At 38.0% G+C, this 18,322-nt stretch overlaps 1 protein-coding gene across 28 annotated transcripts in view; it reads right to left on the minus strand.

Moving 5' to 3' along the window:
* The window catches only part of ADGRL2 (adhesion G protein-coupled receptor L2), a 386,104-nt gene that overhangs the window by 34,124 nt on the left and 333,658 nt on the right, over positions 1–18,322 (minus strand). For all 28 annotated transcript variants that reach the window (XM_067001837.1, XM_048059186.2, XM_067001845.1 and 25 more), the window contains 4 exons: positions 16,400–16,509; positions 9,940–10,740; positions 1,465–1,761; positions 815–918 (listed from right to left, as the gene is read on the minus strand). In XM_067001837.1, coding sequence (XP_066857938.1) covers positions 815–918; positions 1,465–1,761; positions 9,940–10,740; positions 16,400–16,509 — 1,312 coding nt within the window. The remainder of the gene's footprint in view (positions 1–814; positions 919–1,464; positions 1,762–9,939; positions 10,741–16,399; positions 16,510–18,322) is intronic.

The following is an 18,322-nucleotide window of genomic DNA, read 5'->3' on the forward strand; positions in this document are numbered from 1 at the left end:
ACAATTTATATTATCTCAGCAGGGTCTCTTGTTCTGCTTGCGGCTCCTAATTCCAATTCCCTGCATACCTTTGTTGTGGTGAAATAACCATTTACACATACATTGAAATCTGCAACTAATTGAGACCAATAACGTTCTCTTTATCTCAAAAGATTAAAGGTTCTTAGATCCATGACACACAAAAGCAGTTCTTAACAGCCATCAAAACCAGAAATCAGGCTGGGACTTTTGGGCTAGATCTTCTATTCATCCTCACTTTTATTTTACTGCCATTATCAGACAGTAAGAAATCTATTTGTTCATACTAGTGCTTGAGGCATTTGAAAGTCAAGTAGCCTGGTACTGACAACAAATTATCCAGTTTTCATAAACTCAGTAAATCTCAGTAGGGAGGGAAAGCACAGAAAGTGGCTCTGTGTTCTAATCATACTGTTATTAATGCACTCATACAAAAATCTATTTATTACAGTGTTATTTTCCCTGAATCAAAAAACCTTGTTGCATACCAGACTTTTTGCTGTGTGGTTTATAATATTTGATTTATTAAGCAAAAACACTAGAAAAGCTACTTTGCTTTAAAACGTGATGAAAACATGTAAGCACAGACTCAATACAATTACTTAGTGCAAGATTGTGCTTAAACATACTTATGAACCTAACTTTTGGTAAATACTTTACAAACGAAATGCACGTAACTACTCCTATTTCAAATGAACACAGAGTAATAAAGATGGTTTCAACTAACTGAATTATTAATGCTTGCAGTTTTATCCTTAGTCACCAGTGTACATCAGATTAAAAGGTTTCAACCAACCTTCTGAGCCAGCTGATTTACCCAGTGTGAAGTGCAGTTGCTAAGATCGGGGCCTTTGGGGTTCCACGTTCCCGTTAAAACCACACAAAGATATGAGGCAGTTCCTACAACAGATGTGGAAAACTACAGTGAAATTGAAACCATTTTTCTGCATGCATTCAGGAAATCAGCTACAATGTACTCCTAAGCAATGTTAAATTCTGAATGCCGCTAATGTAAGTAGTTGACAATAATTGACAAAAACGTAAGGAAATAATGTAGATGATAAACAGCAATAAAAAAAGTCAGTGAAAAGTACCAGACGTTTTCTGCAAACAAACAAAAAGCCCTTGATTTTTCCTGGAGCTCATCCAGAGGGGAGCTCATAATGAGAAAGGCATCTGTAAGCATATTTCACAACAGTCCTCAAGCAAAGACCTAAAATTTGACCTGGATTCTCAAAGCATATGTGCAAGGTAATTTTGCATCTACGCTCAAATGCCGTTTGTAGATTAGAACTCGACCATTGCCTGTAGATACTGCATTCTCCAAGTAACATGAAAAAATCATGACAGACAGCTTGAGATTTAAAAAAAAAATCGTCATCAGAGAGTGGCACAGTGCTTTTGAAATGTCTGCTTGAAATCAAGACATATTTTTAAAGGCAATACCTCGTGTTCCTTTGGGGCAAGGGCGTTCAACCATCATTCCTCTTTGTGTCTGGGGCCAGCTAATCCCCCTGGCCTCAGTCGGTTCACAGAATCTCTCTGGCAACGGGAAAAAACTTGTCACAGGAGGAATTTTGGTTGTGGAAATGGGTGGTGGTGGCTTGGGTCCTCTGCTTCCTTCCTTTGTTCCTCCAGCTAATGTTGTGCTTATGGGGCCTTTCTGAGATGTAGTGCTAGTGGTTGACACTGTGGTTTTGTACAGCTCTGCTGAAGAAGTTATTGTCACTGCTGTAGTAGGCACTGCACAGAGAAAATCAGAGTAATAAAGAAGTGAATGAGTTCAGATTTTAAAAGTCCTTTAATGTTATTTACGTCATGTTAATGGATTCTCTGGTGTCTCCTTTACCTTAATACTGCACTTTTCTTAATATTATTCTGGGTGCTTAAGATTTTTTTTCCTCCCAGCTCATACCAGTATGAAGTTTCAGAACATTCTCTAAACAATCTCTTCTATAATAACAATTGGTAGTTACATTTCTTAAAGCTGAAAGGCAGTCCTACCAAGTTATCAGTACATAACAAATATGCTCAGAGCAATTAATGATTACTTAATCACTTCTGGAGAAGGAAGAACTCAATGGACAGAACCGTGTGAATCAGTGTGCCATAAACAATACAGTTCAGCTTTAGCAATAGTGGGCTGTAAATAACTGGACCATTTAAAAAAAAAATAGACCCCAAAACTTCAAGTCACCCACGCCACACCTTCCAGGAAAATAATTCCGATAATATCTTCCTACCCAGCAGCCATTCTGCTCGAGTGAGCTGCAGCATGCCTGATTAGCTCCAAGCAGCAGAAATGCATAGCAGGGAGGTGGTGGTCTGGTGTTTGAACATTGCGGGCTTTAACAACCTTTCTTGATAAAGCAGATATGAAGACATGACTCACTCAGGCCAGTGGCAAGCACCTAGTGCAATCTCTTGTGCAACACCAGGATTGGTTTAGGCCAAATCGTTTCTGACCGAGACTCACAGTGGTTCACTTCACCGACCCCCATGAGAAAGGAACTGCTGGGGCTGGGGAGGCGCAGCCGGGCCTGCTGCATTTTTTGTGAGGCTTTGGAGAGATAGCACTAGTCAATACTTGTGAAGATAGCAGTCCACAATTTCTGTTCATCACCTTCAAATATACATTGAGCAACAGTTGAAACTATGCGGGTAATGTAACTGAGGCAGTTACCATTATTTCCAAATCTTTCGTTAGTGCTCACAGTGCTTTACAGGCACATAAAAACACAAGTCCTTGTGCTGAGACTAAATATGCTCAGATCGAGTATTTTTTATTTCCTAACCAATATAGAAATAAATAAAGCTAATTTTAGGATTAACTTCACCGGATACAGTGGCTTTTTTGTTGTTGTTGGGTTTTGTTGCTGCTAGGCCCTTGACCTCCAAGGCACTGGACAATGCATGTCTTCTCATGGTCTCTAAATAAAATCACCACCAAAACCGAAAGTGCTGCCTAGCTTTCTTTCAGCAGATGATTTTTTAAGTTTGTGTTTTGAAAAAGATTAACTTTCTCTTGATTGGAAGATAACAATTATTATTTCAAAATCCTCTTTCAATTATATTTCATCTATAATATTTTAGGAGTCTCAAATATGAATTCATCTTTTTATTTTTCTATGAATTTAGAGTGAAGCTTTGAACATCAGAATCTATTTTTAAAGACTGTATAAAAAGATGTGGGTTTTTTTATCCCTTTTTTGCTCATAAATGAGAAACTTCTTCAGAGGCTGTCTTCTGTTCAATCTGATTCTTGGCTGTTTGAAGACAGTCTGTGTAATTGTGCTGAATTTGTGGCGCAGCCAGCTACTATGAAACCTACTGAAATCTCTGGATCTGTTCTGCCAGTGCTTGCCTGACATCTTGTGAAACTGCTGTAATTTTTGTTTGATTACAATGCATCCAGCCTTCTACTGCTTTCCCAATTAACATTCGTCAAAAGCATTTGCAATCACTTGCAGCAGCGTCAGGCAACGCCTGCTGAATCAGGTCCCGGGGAACGGGGAGCTGCTAGGGACAAAGAATGATGCAAGGGACAACCGATTATTACTATCCATCCCCTAACACATTGTGCTAATTAGTACATATTTAATCACTGAAATGTGTATTAGCATTATTGCAATTACTGCTCAAACCTGTAACGTTTAGGATAGCTTTGTCTCAGGAGCAAAATATCACTATAAGAATTCAAAACAACTCTCTGAAGTTCAGTAGTGTGGTCACAGTTTTCAGAACATATTTTGTACTGCACCCTCAGCTAAAATATTCTGCTGTCTTTACGCAACATTAGGTAGAACAATTCTAATGCTATCCATTGAAATCAATCCCCATGCATATAGTCTATGATTCAAAAATGACCTGCATATCTTAGTAGTAATGCATACTTTTGAAATATACTTGTAATCTCCCATTTTGAGAAAAAGACTTAAAACCACCTCTCTCACAAAATTGAAAAAGATACAGATCATTTCTAAGAGATTTTCTGATTTAAATACAAAACTGGAGAAGTCGGTATATTTAAGAATGTACCAAGAAACTTCAGGCAGTGCTGGAAGCCTGTGACTGGGAAGGTTGAAAATAGGAGCACATCACTTTAGGAATATATCCAGCCTTCAGAAGGTGGATCATTTTGTTTTTAATGACCTGTTGGGGAACTTAATCTGCAAGGTCATTGTCCTGAGCTGCAAGAAGACACATGATAGCTGCTACCGCCTGAAGTGTCGCAATCTGAAAGCCCAGGGTGATGGCATCTGCAGGCTCCCAGGCACTTGCAGAGTGCTTACAGATACAAGACAATGGTAGTGATGATTAATATGACACAACTAAAAAGGAGAACAAACCACATGTAGGGGTTATTAACCTATCATTACAGGCAGCTGGGGTAAGCCCTTATAAGGCTGACGATTTTTATTTTTAATTTTTGGTCCACCACCAAGAAAGCTACTTCTGCAATGTGAGATTCCACTTAAGATTTTTTGACAAGGCTTGACATGCTGAGGAGAAAAACACAACCTCTTCTGCCTTCTTCCTTCCTTTTTTTTTTCTTTTTAAATAGGTGTGTCTCATTGCTAGCTGAAGACAGTCTTCGTAAGATTAAAAAAATATGACAATAGCAATAGGAAGCAAATGCAAAGACTCAAATTGAGAGTAATTAATTTACGTTTGTTTCATGCAGTTCCTAACAGCTGATTTAAACAGTTAGAAATACTAGTGGTTTCTAAAAATGAAGACACCACTGGAGTAAAACTTAACACCTGTTTAACAGTGTGATGTCTATAAAAAACATAACACAATTGCTTAGGACAGCAGGGGAATAGTAACTTTGTTTCCACAACTGACAGTGAAGAATGGATTTAAAGACAGCACCTATTTTCTATTTTCTTCAATCTAACATTCTTCGCCAATGGGTTTCTATTCTAAGTAGACATTAAATACATCAAAACAAACAAACAAACAAACACACAATATAAATACCCCTCTACATTTAAAAATGAATTGAAATGCTTAGACAATGCATCGTTTCTGAAAATACCAGTGGTTCCACTTTCATCTCTGGGACCTAGATAATTTCAGAAATTGGCTGTATGGATTTTTCATTTAAACATATGCTATTATTGACCAGATATTTCAATGTATTTGGACTTTTGAAAACCTAGATCCTCACCTCATTTTCAAAAGGTGTCATACGCTGAGCTGCTGTGTAAAGCAACAGGATCAGAAACCTGTGCAAATCCAGATTTCCCTGCTTTCTGCTTATTACCGCTATGTGCCTGTTTTTATGCTTCAGTGAATACCAGGGAAGTCACTAAGACTTACCTAATTACTTATAGGTTCCAGCTATTATGCTGGCCAGAATTCTATTGACCCTGCCAAATCCCATTTAGTTGAAAGTGAAATGTTTACACAGGCATTTATAAATTTACACCTTGAAAATAATAAATATATTACAAAATTAGAGAAATACCTATGATCAAGAAATGTGCTATCTGGTCCCCATTATGTTGTCTTCATTTGTACAGCCACTCTTTAATCAACCTGTAGTGTAGCAGATTCACTATAATAGCAAAGATCTAATTTACTTAACAATTTGCTGCATGACTTCGTCATAGATTCTTGGTGTTATAAAGATTTATTTGCACTAGCTTCCTATTATTTCAAGCCCTTGGTGATAGTACTCTCTGAGTTTCTGTTCTGTCCACACTCACAACATCCGTATTTTCCTGCAGTGATCCAATAAAAGTTAATGATGGGTATCATGGTACAAAAGGGGAGACAGCTCCAGTTTGAACAGTTCGCACAGTTAGCGTAAATTGGGATGAGTGTAGATGAAATCTCTCCCTAACGCACTACAACAGAACAAAAGGATTTATCTTCTTTTTGTTACCAAGGAAACCTTACAATGTAATACTCATTCACTTTTTAGGGGGAACATTCCCTTCATTCTTCCTGATCTTTTAACTTAAAATTCCTTTAAAAATTCTTATTCCAGCTAGGATTTGTTTGATCCTTGGATGCCCCTTTAGAAATAATGTACAGGGATATATACACTAAATTTACCAAGAATACAAAAACTTTGCTTTGTTCTGCATTTTTCGTAGTTGCTTTTTGCAGGACCTGATATATTTCTGAATTATTTCTGAATTAAGGTTGACTTTTAAATATAATTTTTACACTTAACCTTCAAAAATGTGATCTTGTGTTATATCTGAGCGGTACTTGTCAGATCTAGCTCTGAAAGCCATTTCTACATCTATGTACTATAATTCCCATAAGGAGAGAGAAGAAATAACAACACATAAAGACTGAGGTTAAGGGGAGAGCTCTAAGGGCAGCAGACCCAATTTCCAGGGTAAACGTGGTCATGGTAGCATGGCTGCAGCAGCCTTGGTTTTAGAAATCTGAAGAGTTTTCCCGAGGATTAGGAAAATAAGAATATGGGAAGCACATAACATACACAGTTTGAGGAGGAAGAAATGGTGTAGGTTTGCAGCAAAAGCCAGGTCAACATTAGGTTAATTATAGTGGTATTTCTGTGGTTTCAATAGGCAGATTTAAAAATGGAAGAAACAACTGAAAGAAAAAAGGCATGCTTGAGGTCACAAATGAGTCCACAATTTTGGCTCTGGGAGCAAACACAAACCTTTGAGTTCAGAAGTGTGACTCAAATGTGACAAATTTGTCTTTTATGGAAGAAGAAGATTGTTGTTTCTGAAGCCCTTGATAGTAGGAAGTTAAGGTGCAGACAAGAACTGATAGCCAAGACAGATAGATGGAAGAAAAAATGAATCACTCGGTGTCTATACATCATTATTGCTCCCACGGCAACAGAAGGAACACAGATTGCTGACTTTTCTACAGTGGCCCCAAGTTAACCACTAGAACAGAAAAGGCCACGACTTCCAATTTTGAGGCACTGACCTTATGACACCATTAAATACCTTACATTAAAGTACCATTGTAAAAAAAAAACAACACAAAAAGGTTCTCCTATTAGGTGACTTAAAGAATCTTATCCTAACACCTATGTCTTTCAGTAGATGATTAAGAGATCTGAAACACAGAAAAAGTAAAGAAAAAAAAGAAACATAAAAATGCTCTTTGTCAAATGTGCTGAAAATCTGATCTAATTCCACAGAAGATAAAAACCTGAAATGTGTATTACACATGTAGGTCCTTTGACTGTGTAACAATAGACAGACTGGTCTTCAATTTATGTAGGTTTTATGCTGAAAAAATGAAGAACTGAGAATATAGTACAAATAAAATACCGAGTTATAAACAGTCTGGAATGTCTTCTTGGTTTTATAGCAGTACTTCTCAAGGACAATCACACTAATTTTTCCTTTAATTTAGTAGTCTTTAACTAAAGGCAAAAGAGGAAATGAACTGAAACATATTCTTAGATCTGCCATATACACATCCATACAAAATTTAAATAGTGGTTATTGGCTCTATATAGGGAAAAAACAACTTTTGTGAATCAATGTAATACATATTCAAATAAACCTAATGTCTTCATATGGTTTCAATATTTAAAAAAGGTCACAATCAAAATGTATTTACTGATGTCTTAATGCATTTAAAACAAAAACTCACGAACCACTCAAAATATTCCTTTTGTATCTTCATGGGTGAATGGGTAAAATGCTTAGATGAGAGGCAAGCACCCTGTAGCGTGCCCTAGACCCCTTCTTGTCTAGGTCCGGTTGCAGTACCATCCTTCTCCCTCTGCCTTGCATGCCAGCTTCTTCACATGGAAACCCAGGAACATGAAGGGGTGCTGCTGGATACCCAAAACTCTTTCTGATATTAGATGGGATGTGGCTGAGATGTGTACTGTAAGTTAAGATCTTAGAGACTCTCATAATAAAAACATTATGAAATGTCTCACTGGAGATGTTTGGTGGTACTAACACAAATGTCAGCCTTTTTGTCTCTCCCTGCTCTTCCTAAATGCTTTTTCCCTTAATGCAATGATTTAAAGATTAGCTTTTGCCACATTCATGGCAGGTGTCTGAACTGCAAAAGCTATGTAAAGCCTGCACCTCCATTTTCTGCTCTTACTTTTAAAGCGTTGGAGAACTTAAACTGTATCTTCATCTCAGTTAAACTGAATGAAAAGTGACATGCCTGAGAATGTATGAAAATGAAAGCTATAATTTTTTTCTAATTACCTAGGTGGGCATGTCTCTGCTAAGAGCAGCTGCAAAGCCTCCCTGAGGAATGGCCGCACTTCACATACAGAGTGCAGAGCCAGTCAGAACAGCTGCCCTTAGGCTGGAGATCAGCCCCCGAACACTGGAACAGGCTGAGACCGGCATCACACAGCCAGGGAGGTCTGCAGGAGACAGACTGGTAACATCGTCATGGCGCTCTGGAGATTGCTAGTATGGTAATTCTAAACTGCCTCGTGGTGCTGCACCTTACGTACTTTTTTATTTAGGAAAAGTTATATATATGCTGATAGAGAATCATCGAACTGAAGAATGGTTTGGGTTGGAAGGGACCTTAAAGACCATCTAATTCCACCGCCCTGCAATGGACATCTCCCACTAGACCACTAGACATCTCCCACTAGACCAGGTGGCCCAAAGCCCCATCCAGCCTGGCCTTGAACACCTCCAGGGATGGGGCATCCACAGCTTCTCTGGGCAACCTGTTCCAGTGCCTCACCACGCTCTGAGTGAAGAATTTCTTCCCTATATCTAATTGAAACCTACCCTATCACTGAATACTTGAAAACATCACCCCTTGTCCTATCACTACACTCACTCCTTCACAAAGTCCCTCCACATCTTTCCTGTAGGCCCCCTTTAGGTACTGCAAGGCTGCAATGAGGTCTTCCCAGAACCTTCTCTTTTCTAGGCCGAACAACCCCAACACTCTCAGCCTGTCTTTGCTGGAGAAGTGCACCACTACGTGGTTCATCCTGCTGTGCATGCATCAGCTGAGACAACGCTGAACAGCTACTTTCCATGGGGAGAAACCGTTCTTACTATTTTTTTGAAGCAGAAAAAATGGCTGCTAAGCACGTATGCCAATTGGATGACAGAAGCGAAGTATCAAACTTAATTGCTAAAGCAGCTTACCAACAACCTGTTCTTTGATGCATGTATATTCTTCTGCCACAGAGCATTTCTCTTGATACTGTCCCCCACAGGTGTCAATATGTGGCTGTGCCTGTTCATGTCATTCTTTGGGATAGCTGGGACCTAGAGAGCTCTTTTTTACTTCCCTTTTTGGGCAGTTAGTGTCTTTCCTTTTAGATAGCTATTCTAACTTCATGTGAGCTGAACTGCAGTTTTAATGGACTTGCTGAGAAATCTGCTAAAAGGATGTTGGATAATCTTGTCTAATCCAGCATTAGAAACTGTGAAAATAGGTCTGCAGAAAAATATTTATGCTTGGTATTGCACATTAACCCTGTATGTCTCCTCCGGGACCTCCCAGCACACATCACTCTCAACTGCTGGCGCCAAGAAGTTAAGAGGTCTGCATGTGTTCTTTAATCAATTCAGAAGTCAGGTAACACAGAACCAACGGGAACAGGCTTCTGGCTCAGTGTGAATGAACTCAAACTTACTTTAGCTGCAGAAAGTCAAACTGACTAATGATATAAAGTAAATAAGCCATTCTCCAACTCATTCTCAAGCACAGAAAAGCTAAACACTTGCATAAAACAAATTACAGGAAAATACAAGCCAAATGAAACCAAATGAAGTAATTCTATCTCTCTTCACAAGTTCTGTAAATTTGCCTTGTACCAATGTAACACTGTACTGCTCAGCTGGGCAGAGACACAAACCCTCCTTACCTTTCTGCTCAAAGATATATTTTAGACCAAAGAGATCTGAAATAGTTATTTGAATGGAAGTACAGAGAGATGAAAAATAAGAAAAGTCAAACTGTTACCTTGGGCAGGATCAGGTGGGCCAAATTCCAAAGAATATCGCAGAATGAAGTTGTTATTCCACACATAGAGCTGGTTGTCTCTGGGGTTGTAATCCACTGCAGCGATGTACTGGTACTGGTTGGGGAAAGGAACATCCACGTGCTCTCCTCTACTCAACCTGGTGTTGTAGATGTAATCAATGGCATTCTTGCCTGTCTCGCTCTCATTGTCTTGATACACTGACCGCACTACATACAGGACACCGCATATCATAAAGGCATTGGATGCTGCCCGCTTGTCGTATGTCGTTTCCCAGGTTGCTTCAAAGCGCAGGGTGTAGGGGTTCAGCTGGCTAATTACTATCATCCCATTGTTTTGCTCCGTAGCATAAATTACCCATAAGCCATTCTCATCAACTGCCAAGTCAATGTCAGTTTTTCCTCCCCATCGGTATGGAGAGGTGTCATGGTAATTAGCATAATTGATTATGGCCTCTCCACTCTTAATTCTAGTCCTCAAGTCAAATTTTACTATGTTCCTAGTTCTTTCCTTGTTAAAAAAGACAGCGCCATCGTATACTACAAATCCAGTACCGTCCACTCGATTTGGGAGTTTATACGTTGTTTGCTGGCGTCCGTTTTGGAAGTCCTCTAAGGAAGCGTATTCTATCAAAGTATCGGTGCGATATGGGGTCCATGGCATGAAGTATATTTTATCTGCAGCCTGGAGAGGATCTTTGCACCAAGCACCTGCTTTTTGTTCAGCTTCATATAAGTACGGTGAGTCCACAATTGCTTTCAACGTCCCCGGGCAAACAAAAACTAACAGTCACAGAGAGAAGACAAGAATTATGTCAGATTAAAACTGTCTCATAACCCCCCAAAAAAAGAAAAAAAAGAAAAGAAAAAAGAAAAAAAGAAAAAAGTAGGTAAATCATAATGACTGTGTCAGGAAGAAAAAAAATCAATTTAATTGGCACTAGATTATACCTTATGTTATAATTGATGCAATTATCACCCTTTATCATCCACTTTTCTTAAAGTTACCATGTTCTTGCTGTACCAGTATGGAAAGTGGATGGGAACTGCTTTCACTAGTACAGACCAAGGCTCAATGGCATACACAGACAGCTGAAAATGTAGAGCTACTCTTGCATTTTCATCTTAGACTTTTAGTGAGTACGCATTAACGCTCCAGAGCTTTTAACTGGTGTGCAGCAGTGCGCTAGGTCATTTCAGTCCAAAAAAATCACATCGACTTGTTTAGAACTTTAAGAAGTGGTGAGGCTGAAAAAGGAGGTGCCTCGATTAAAATAAAGGAACGAAACAAATCATCAGGTATATAGAGAAAGCAATTAGGAGCAGAGAAAACAAAACACAACCAAAGCAATGAATGAAACAGACCAGGAAACCCTGTAACCATGGCATGCTATGGAGAGGGTTCTGGAAGCCAGGCAAGATGACACTTTATTAACAAGAATTTACCCAAGGGTGAGAGAAAGAGAGGGAAAGAAAGACAAAGAGAAAGGGAGAGAAAAAAGCAAGGGAGTCTTCCCTCCAGCCCAAGTATTTCAGACACTATACCCCGCCACCTACTTTAAGCAGCCAAGTCACTTTATTGCAAACAGTCGACTTCTTTATGAGGTGTACTTATGAGATCCTGCTGATTATCATAATATAAGAGTGTTGTGGGAAGGGGAAGGGAAGAGGTTAACATCCATAAGGCACATAACAAGGAGCTGGGGTTTGGACTGTATACGTTATTTACCTTTTTGCTCCACTTCTATTTTAAGCATCGGAAGAAAAATAAAAAAGTGCAAGGAAAAAAGAAAGAAGATTAACATAAATTGACTATTAATCTAAAGATTAAATTAGTAACAGACGCTAAATATAGGGAGAATAAGAACTGCACTATATTGGATAAAGAGAAACAGACAACAGGAAAACCTAGCAGGAGAGAGATTCTACGGTTACATAAGTGAACATGGATCAATCATTTTAGTAGATTAAGGAGGCAATACAGATATGTTGGCATGTTGTTTCACTTAGTGAACCTGAATAAATAATGAATGACTTTACTAATGCATGCTAGACATAATCTTCTTCTCAAACTCAAAGCATAATGCTATCAAGTTGATTTTTAAAAGTGACACATTAATATATCATATATGTGCTAGGGCACATATACATATTATATTAATTAGATAATTATAAATCCAAAACACAGCATATGAATTATATAGGTATGTATGTGTGTTTATTAAACTTCCCTCCCATCTTTCCCCCAGCTTTTCTTTCTCGTAAAGAAAGCAGCTTGTATCCTTTAGCTCTCCTTAGGCTTTATTTTGTTTGTTTTCCTGAATGCAATCTTGAGAACTTTTGACACTTCTTTGTCTATAACTGCAAAATCAGACTAGAAGGAATAAGCAAAAACATCTAGAAAAAGGAAGCAAAAGCACAGTAAGCAAGAGGAGAAGAAAAGATTAACATTTAGCTCATTCAGATATTCTCCAGCATCATCGATTAAGCCCGAAACAGCAAGCTAGTATGCAAGGACAGTCATACTAAGTGTTTGAAACAAATTTCCATTCCACCACCATACACGGAAAATATAAATCAAACCTGATTAACAAAGTTACATTACTATAAAAATTTTCCCCCAAGGAAATTTTAAGGAACATATTATGGAAGACTTAGAGCTGAAGTCCAGATAGTAAATAGCTCTCCAGTAATTATTTGCAATAAAATCTATTTCATATACTCAGTAGCCTTTGAAGTATGTTCCCTTACTTTCATAAAATGACCTGGAAAATGACAGATGTACCAATCTGTGTGACAGTAACTGCTGGCACCAAGGAAGTGTATCAAAACTATTTGCACAGCTATAACATTTTCAGTATTCCAGTATTATCCTGAAAAATGTATTTCTATATTCCATAGAAAGTTTTGTATTTTCAGTTTCATTTAACAAAATTACACATGATTATTTTGGGAGAATGGTATTGACTGAGCTGATGTAGTGTTTCTTTACGGAACAATTCCAAAGCTTTACAAGCAGAGTGGAAGGGGGCTAATATTGTCAAAATGAGCAGTAGTTTTTCTAGCCTTTGTTCATTTGTGCATATTTAGGTAACAAACTTGTTTTTCTGCATTTTGTAATTCTTGAGTAAAGAGAAGATGCATTCTTAGGTGAGTTCCTGAGTTTCACATTCAGTGTTAATGACTTTCATATGATTCTGTTTGTGAACTTTCATGCATGAGCGTATGCCTCACCAAAGAACAATATTGATATTGTACCTACTTAGAATTAGCAATAAGAGTGAGGGAAAAATCTAGGGATAACTAAAATCATTACTGGCATGTCTTCTCCAAGTGCATTGGTGTACAGCTGTACATTTTTCAGGGACAGATGGGCTTATTGAAATAAACAAATGCTGCAAAGTCCAATCAATATAGACAGAGAGAGAATAAAACACTTTAAAATGTTTTCTATTGAATTCCTGAGTCCAAAAAAGGCTTAAAATAAAAATGCACAGATGTACAAAATGGTACTTTTGATGTACTTCTTAATAAAAGGGCCGACTTCTGTTATTCAGTCAAAGTGTCAACACACATTGTGCAGCATAATTGAGAGAAATGTCAAGTATGGTACTCTCAATTTCTTTGTAATTTAATCAATAACACTCTTATTTTAGGACAAAGCAATGCCTATCAAATTTGTCTAGAATTTTAGTTTTGTTGGAGATCCAACTGAGTATTTCAATAGATTTTTTTCAGCTAAAGAGGATTAGAAAAACATCAGTAACAGGTCTACACTATGAGATGCAAAAAAGGAAGCTTTTCATTAAGTACGTTCTTATGAGGGCAATGAGAGCCCAGAGGAAGCTCAATCAATACGCATGATCAGCAAAGCATGATCATATTTCTAGAGGCCAGCAAGACCTAAGAGGAGCTCATAAATTGCATTTTGTACAAGGGTTACACGAACACCAATGTGTAAGAGCTCTCAACTTTAACCACAAAAGTTGGTATGATTGCAAGCTGTAATCTCTCATGGGCTGAAAGACATCAACACAGCACATTTTGCAGTCTTGCAGTAACTGAAGATGAAGTTCAGAAAAAGTAAAAAGCATAACTGAACTTTGGTTAGAAATGCTGTGATAACTAAACATCCCCCTTACTAGACCCACGAAAGCCTATCCCATCTTCTTAACAAGTCTCTTTTGCTGGGATAGCTGCTCTTTGCAAACCTAATGATTTTAGTCATTCCATATGTTTAGAAGTGGAGCAATGGAACATGCAAGAGGGAAAAAAATTAGACTTGATAACTGGCGTTGATTGGGCCTCAAGAGATTTGCAAAAATAACAGGATAGGCTTTGTGGGACAGGGGAAAAAAATGGTCAACAATCAAAATGGCTGCTGCAGCACAATGTAGCTTGAAATCAAACTTCGAAACTTATTTTAATAACTGGCAATCCTTTTGATGCTGGTAACAACAGATGATTCCTCTTACAATTCTGGAATTAGGCAGTGTCATCACCGTACATGCTGCAGTTAACAAACTCCAAAACTTAAGACTTTGAAAGACAAGAAGTATCCAGAATCCTGAGTTACGATAGACATAGAATTATATAATTCAAGGAAGGGGTGGGCCAATGAAATTCACAATAAACAAAAATAAGCATTTTAAAAGTAGAATTACTACATGTTAGAGTACAGGATAGGCCGCGCTGTGACACTATACTTCTGAAAACTGGAAAAGAAAAGATTCCTGTAGACAGCAATACCCAATCAGTTGAATATATCCACACTTCTCTTCCTAAAACAGCATAAAAAATTATGTTTGAACATTATTTGCATTATACCTTTTCTCTATGAACTAGCCTACTGGAACTGGAAACGTAACCTCTTGTCATTTGACTGACCCCATGGTTTGGAATCAGTTGCACTGCCCTCTTTCTGAGAATTTGGGAATAAAAAGTGAGCTACAGTAAAAGTGATCTTTGTGGAACAAAATTTTGGTTAGATTGGGGTAAGACATCACTCCTTAAAAGTGGCACAAGAAGAACAGGTATAACAAGCCACCGATACTACACACAGTAGGAATGGTACTAGGGATCACTGTATGCAGTAGGCTTCCAATCCTACAAATGGTACAGAAAAAAAAAATCAGCAAGCATCCATATCACAATGACAGCAGAAATGAAGAAAAAACAGATGATCTGTGTTTGGCCTTTAACAATAGTGAATGTTCAACGTGGTGAAGCAGTACAGAGTAGTATTTTGGTTTAAGAAGTCTAAATTTTAAAGTTGTGCAGTAAATAGAATGGACAGTTTTGACATAGCTTTGCTTATGCCAGAACTCATTTCCTTCCTTTTTAGATGTATACTGTCACCACAGTGTTTTTGCGTCTCAGACTTGGCCTGTTTCCTGTACCAACAGAAAATGTGACTTTGGTTAAGGATTACTGCAGATCAAGAAATTCACGCTTAATAATAACTTAAGGGAATGATCAGTGCACTGCTCAAATTCCATTGCAAGTACAGCTATTTCTCTGTGGAGTTACAGGACGAGGGAGAAGTCACTGCAAAGAATGACCTTACAAGAAAGCAAAACCAGTTAAAAGTGTTGAATCTGCAGAACTTTTAAAACATGCATACATCAGTGAAAAAAAAACATTAATTATTGCAAGGAAATAAGTATGTCTAAAACTTGTGAATTCTGGCATTAGAAAGAATACTGTACAAAACTGCTGAAATAGCCATAACTTCTAATTTTTTGATCTCAATATGTTTTCAGTATTTACTTTATTTTCAGTAAAAAAAAGTTCCTTTTTGACAGCTGATTTCAAGGCACAGTTCACATTTTCGCTTTACACTAAAAGCGAACATTTCTTTCTCACTCCTTTTCCCACTGTTTTTAAGAAACAAGTTTCAGTAACTTATTGATGAATTATTCACTCTGACTCTGTGTTCACTTACAAATGCACCCCTGAAGCACAAAGTCTTCTTATAATGTCTCCTGACCAGGGCATTTGCCCAGGAGTGTCAGTGCTGGGTTTTGTTGTGCACCCAAAGTCACCATAACAGCAGGTAGCCTTTCAAATAGATAATGATTAAAATTGAAGTCAATTCCTTCTTTAGAAGTCTGTGAGCCAAGCCAATTTGTCAGCAACTGGTATTGGGCAAAAGTACAAATTTCTATCTGGCCTATTGAATAGCTAATTCGAGTTTGTTTTCTGGAAAAACAGTAGCCTTAAAAGCCAAACACTTAAGAACACAGACAGACACTTGGCCAGCATCACACCATGGCTTCCTTCCACACTTCGCAAAGCTAATTGGAGGCCCTAGTCTGCAAGTGCTCTGCATGCATAATGGGTCTGTGGGCCATAAACATATGCTTCTTTTCCATGTAACAGCACTCCAGCTTTAATTGTGAGGGCCAGAGGAAATGAACAAGAATAAAATGATTATACTTACTGTAAGGAACACATTCATACTGAACTTCTAGATACTTGTATGTTCCAGGACAAGGATCAGGAAACACATCTGACCCAGTAACTACTATACACTGTGTTCGGTTGTTGCACCTGTAATGGGAAAAGAAAGCTAATTAATTTAAAATTACATTTAATTTGCAAGTTCACACTTAAGTGCTATATGCGGTTCTAACTCTCTTCACACTTGGGCAATCCAATCCATAAGACAACAAAGTTAATTAATACTAGATCAGTCTGAGTCCATAAATAAGGCTTCAAGACAATATTTCAGACCTGGATTTACACTCAAATTTGGGGATCGATGTTATCTCAAATGTCACTCATTCCCACTGGTAGAGATAGCTATCCCAAATATATGCTGACTTGACACCACTATTCAATAAAATCAACGCAAAATGCAATGATACAAAATGAAAAAATGTGTAAATTTGAATAATGTACAATTGCACAAATGAGCAATTCCTTCAGTCTTCACAGGTATACATACTGATGAATGGTTTTACGTCTCAGAGAGATTTTTGTTGTGATTCAAGGAACTTATGATTTTGGTTGGAAGAGTTACTGCAGACAAAGAGCATTAGCATTTCCATTTTAATTATTTTAGGAGTAATTGGTGGACTCTATGCTTCCTCTGTTAGGTTACAGCAAGATGTAAAGAATGACCGTCTGAGGAAATAAGAAAAACAGTTAAAAAGAAGAACTGCAAGAAAATTAATTAAAATGTATTTTAGAGGAGACTAAATACCGGAATATAAATGATTTGTTGAACAATGGAAGCCAATGCATTTTGATACAAAGAACTTTATTACAATGCCTCTAACCACAAGGATCTACTGAATTTAATGTTATTTAAAGGGTGTTTGTTTGTTTGTTTGTTTTTAAATAATGATGAGAGACTTCCAGAAGAAAGAAAGAAACAAAAGAATTAATAGATTGGAACTTAAAATGGAAAAACTATCACCTAACTCTGAAGAGATGGTCAAAATATAGTACAGAAAAAAACAGAAGGAAGTAGATGGAAAGAACAGAAGGTCAGGGAGTTTGGTGACTAAAAAAAAAAGAGCTTGGCTGATCTTCTCAGGGGTTACTTTTGTTTGTCAGCAAACTGCATAACAGACATCTGAACTTAAGTAATGGTCTAGCCTTTGACTCCAGCTGTACATCAACTTCTCTATTGCCCTACCACTTCCCACACTCCCTGAATACTGTATCCCAAGCTAAAACAGTCTATCTTGTATCAACAGCTTTCCACAGCTCTACTTTGCCAGCAGGTATAAGAATAATTCATGCTACCTCATGAAAGGTAGAACAAGCCCATTTGAAGAACTCAGATATGAATCACTTTCCCATTTATGTTCTAATCAAGGTTGTACAAAACTGGTCAGGACATACTGAGCCTCTTGCTGAGTAAACTCAGGAACAACGACTCTTCTGAATTTATCTCTTCATTCTTCTGTCTCTTTTTCTAAAAACTACTTTTTTGTCTCGTAAGGCTTATAATTGCAAACATGAGTGGAAGTAGCCCATGATTTCTGTATACACACACAACCAGACAGACGGTGAGGAGTTCACCTTGTGGCCATGACTTGCGGCCAGCATAGGCCAGATCCTCGTGCAGCCCTCACACAGGTTCTGCGTGACTCAGGGTGCCGGTGTTACTCAAGGCAACAGCTCGTGAAGTGTATTTGAGAGACTGGAACAAGTATGATAGTTTTCAGAGCCACATGGAAGTGATGACACGTGCAACCAGCTTGCAGAGAAAGCCACTACACTGATCTCATGTGCATGGTGTAAGAGGAGGCTGTAGAAGTAGGAGAAGGAAGCACGGTCCTAAACTTCACAGGCCTCTTTGTTCCCTGTGCAAGTTTTTTTATAACTCAGGTCAGACTAACCAGCATAAAAA

This window comes from Anser cygnoides, chromosome 8 (assembly GCF_040182565.1).
Source record: "Anser cygnoides isolate HZ-2024a breed goose chromosome 8, Taihu_goose_T2T_genome, whole genome shotgun sequence".
Classification (NCBI taxonomy): Eukaryota; Metazoa; Chordata; class Aves; order Anseriformes; family Anatidae; genus Anser; species Anser cygnoides.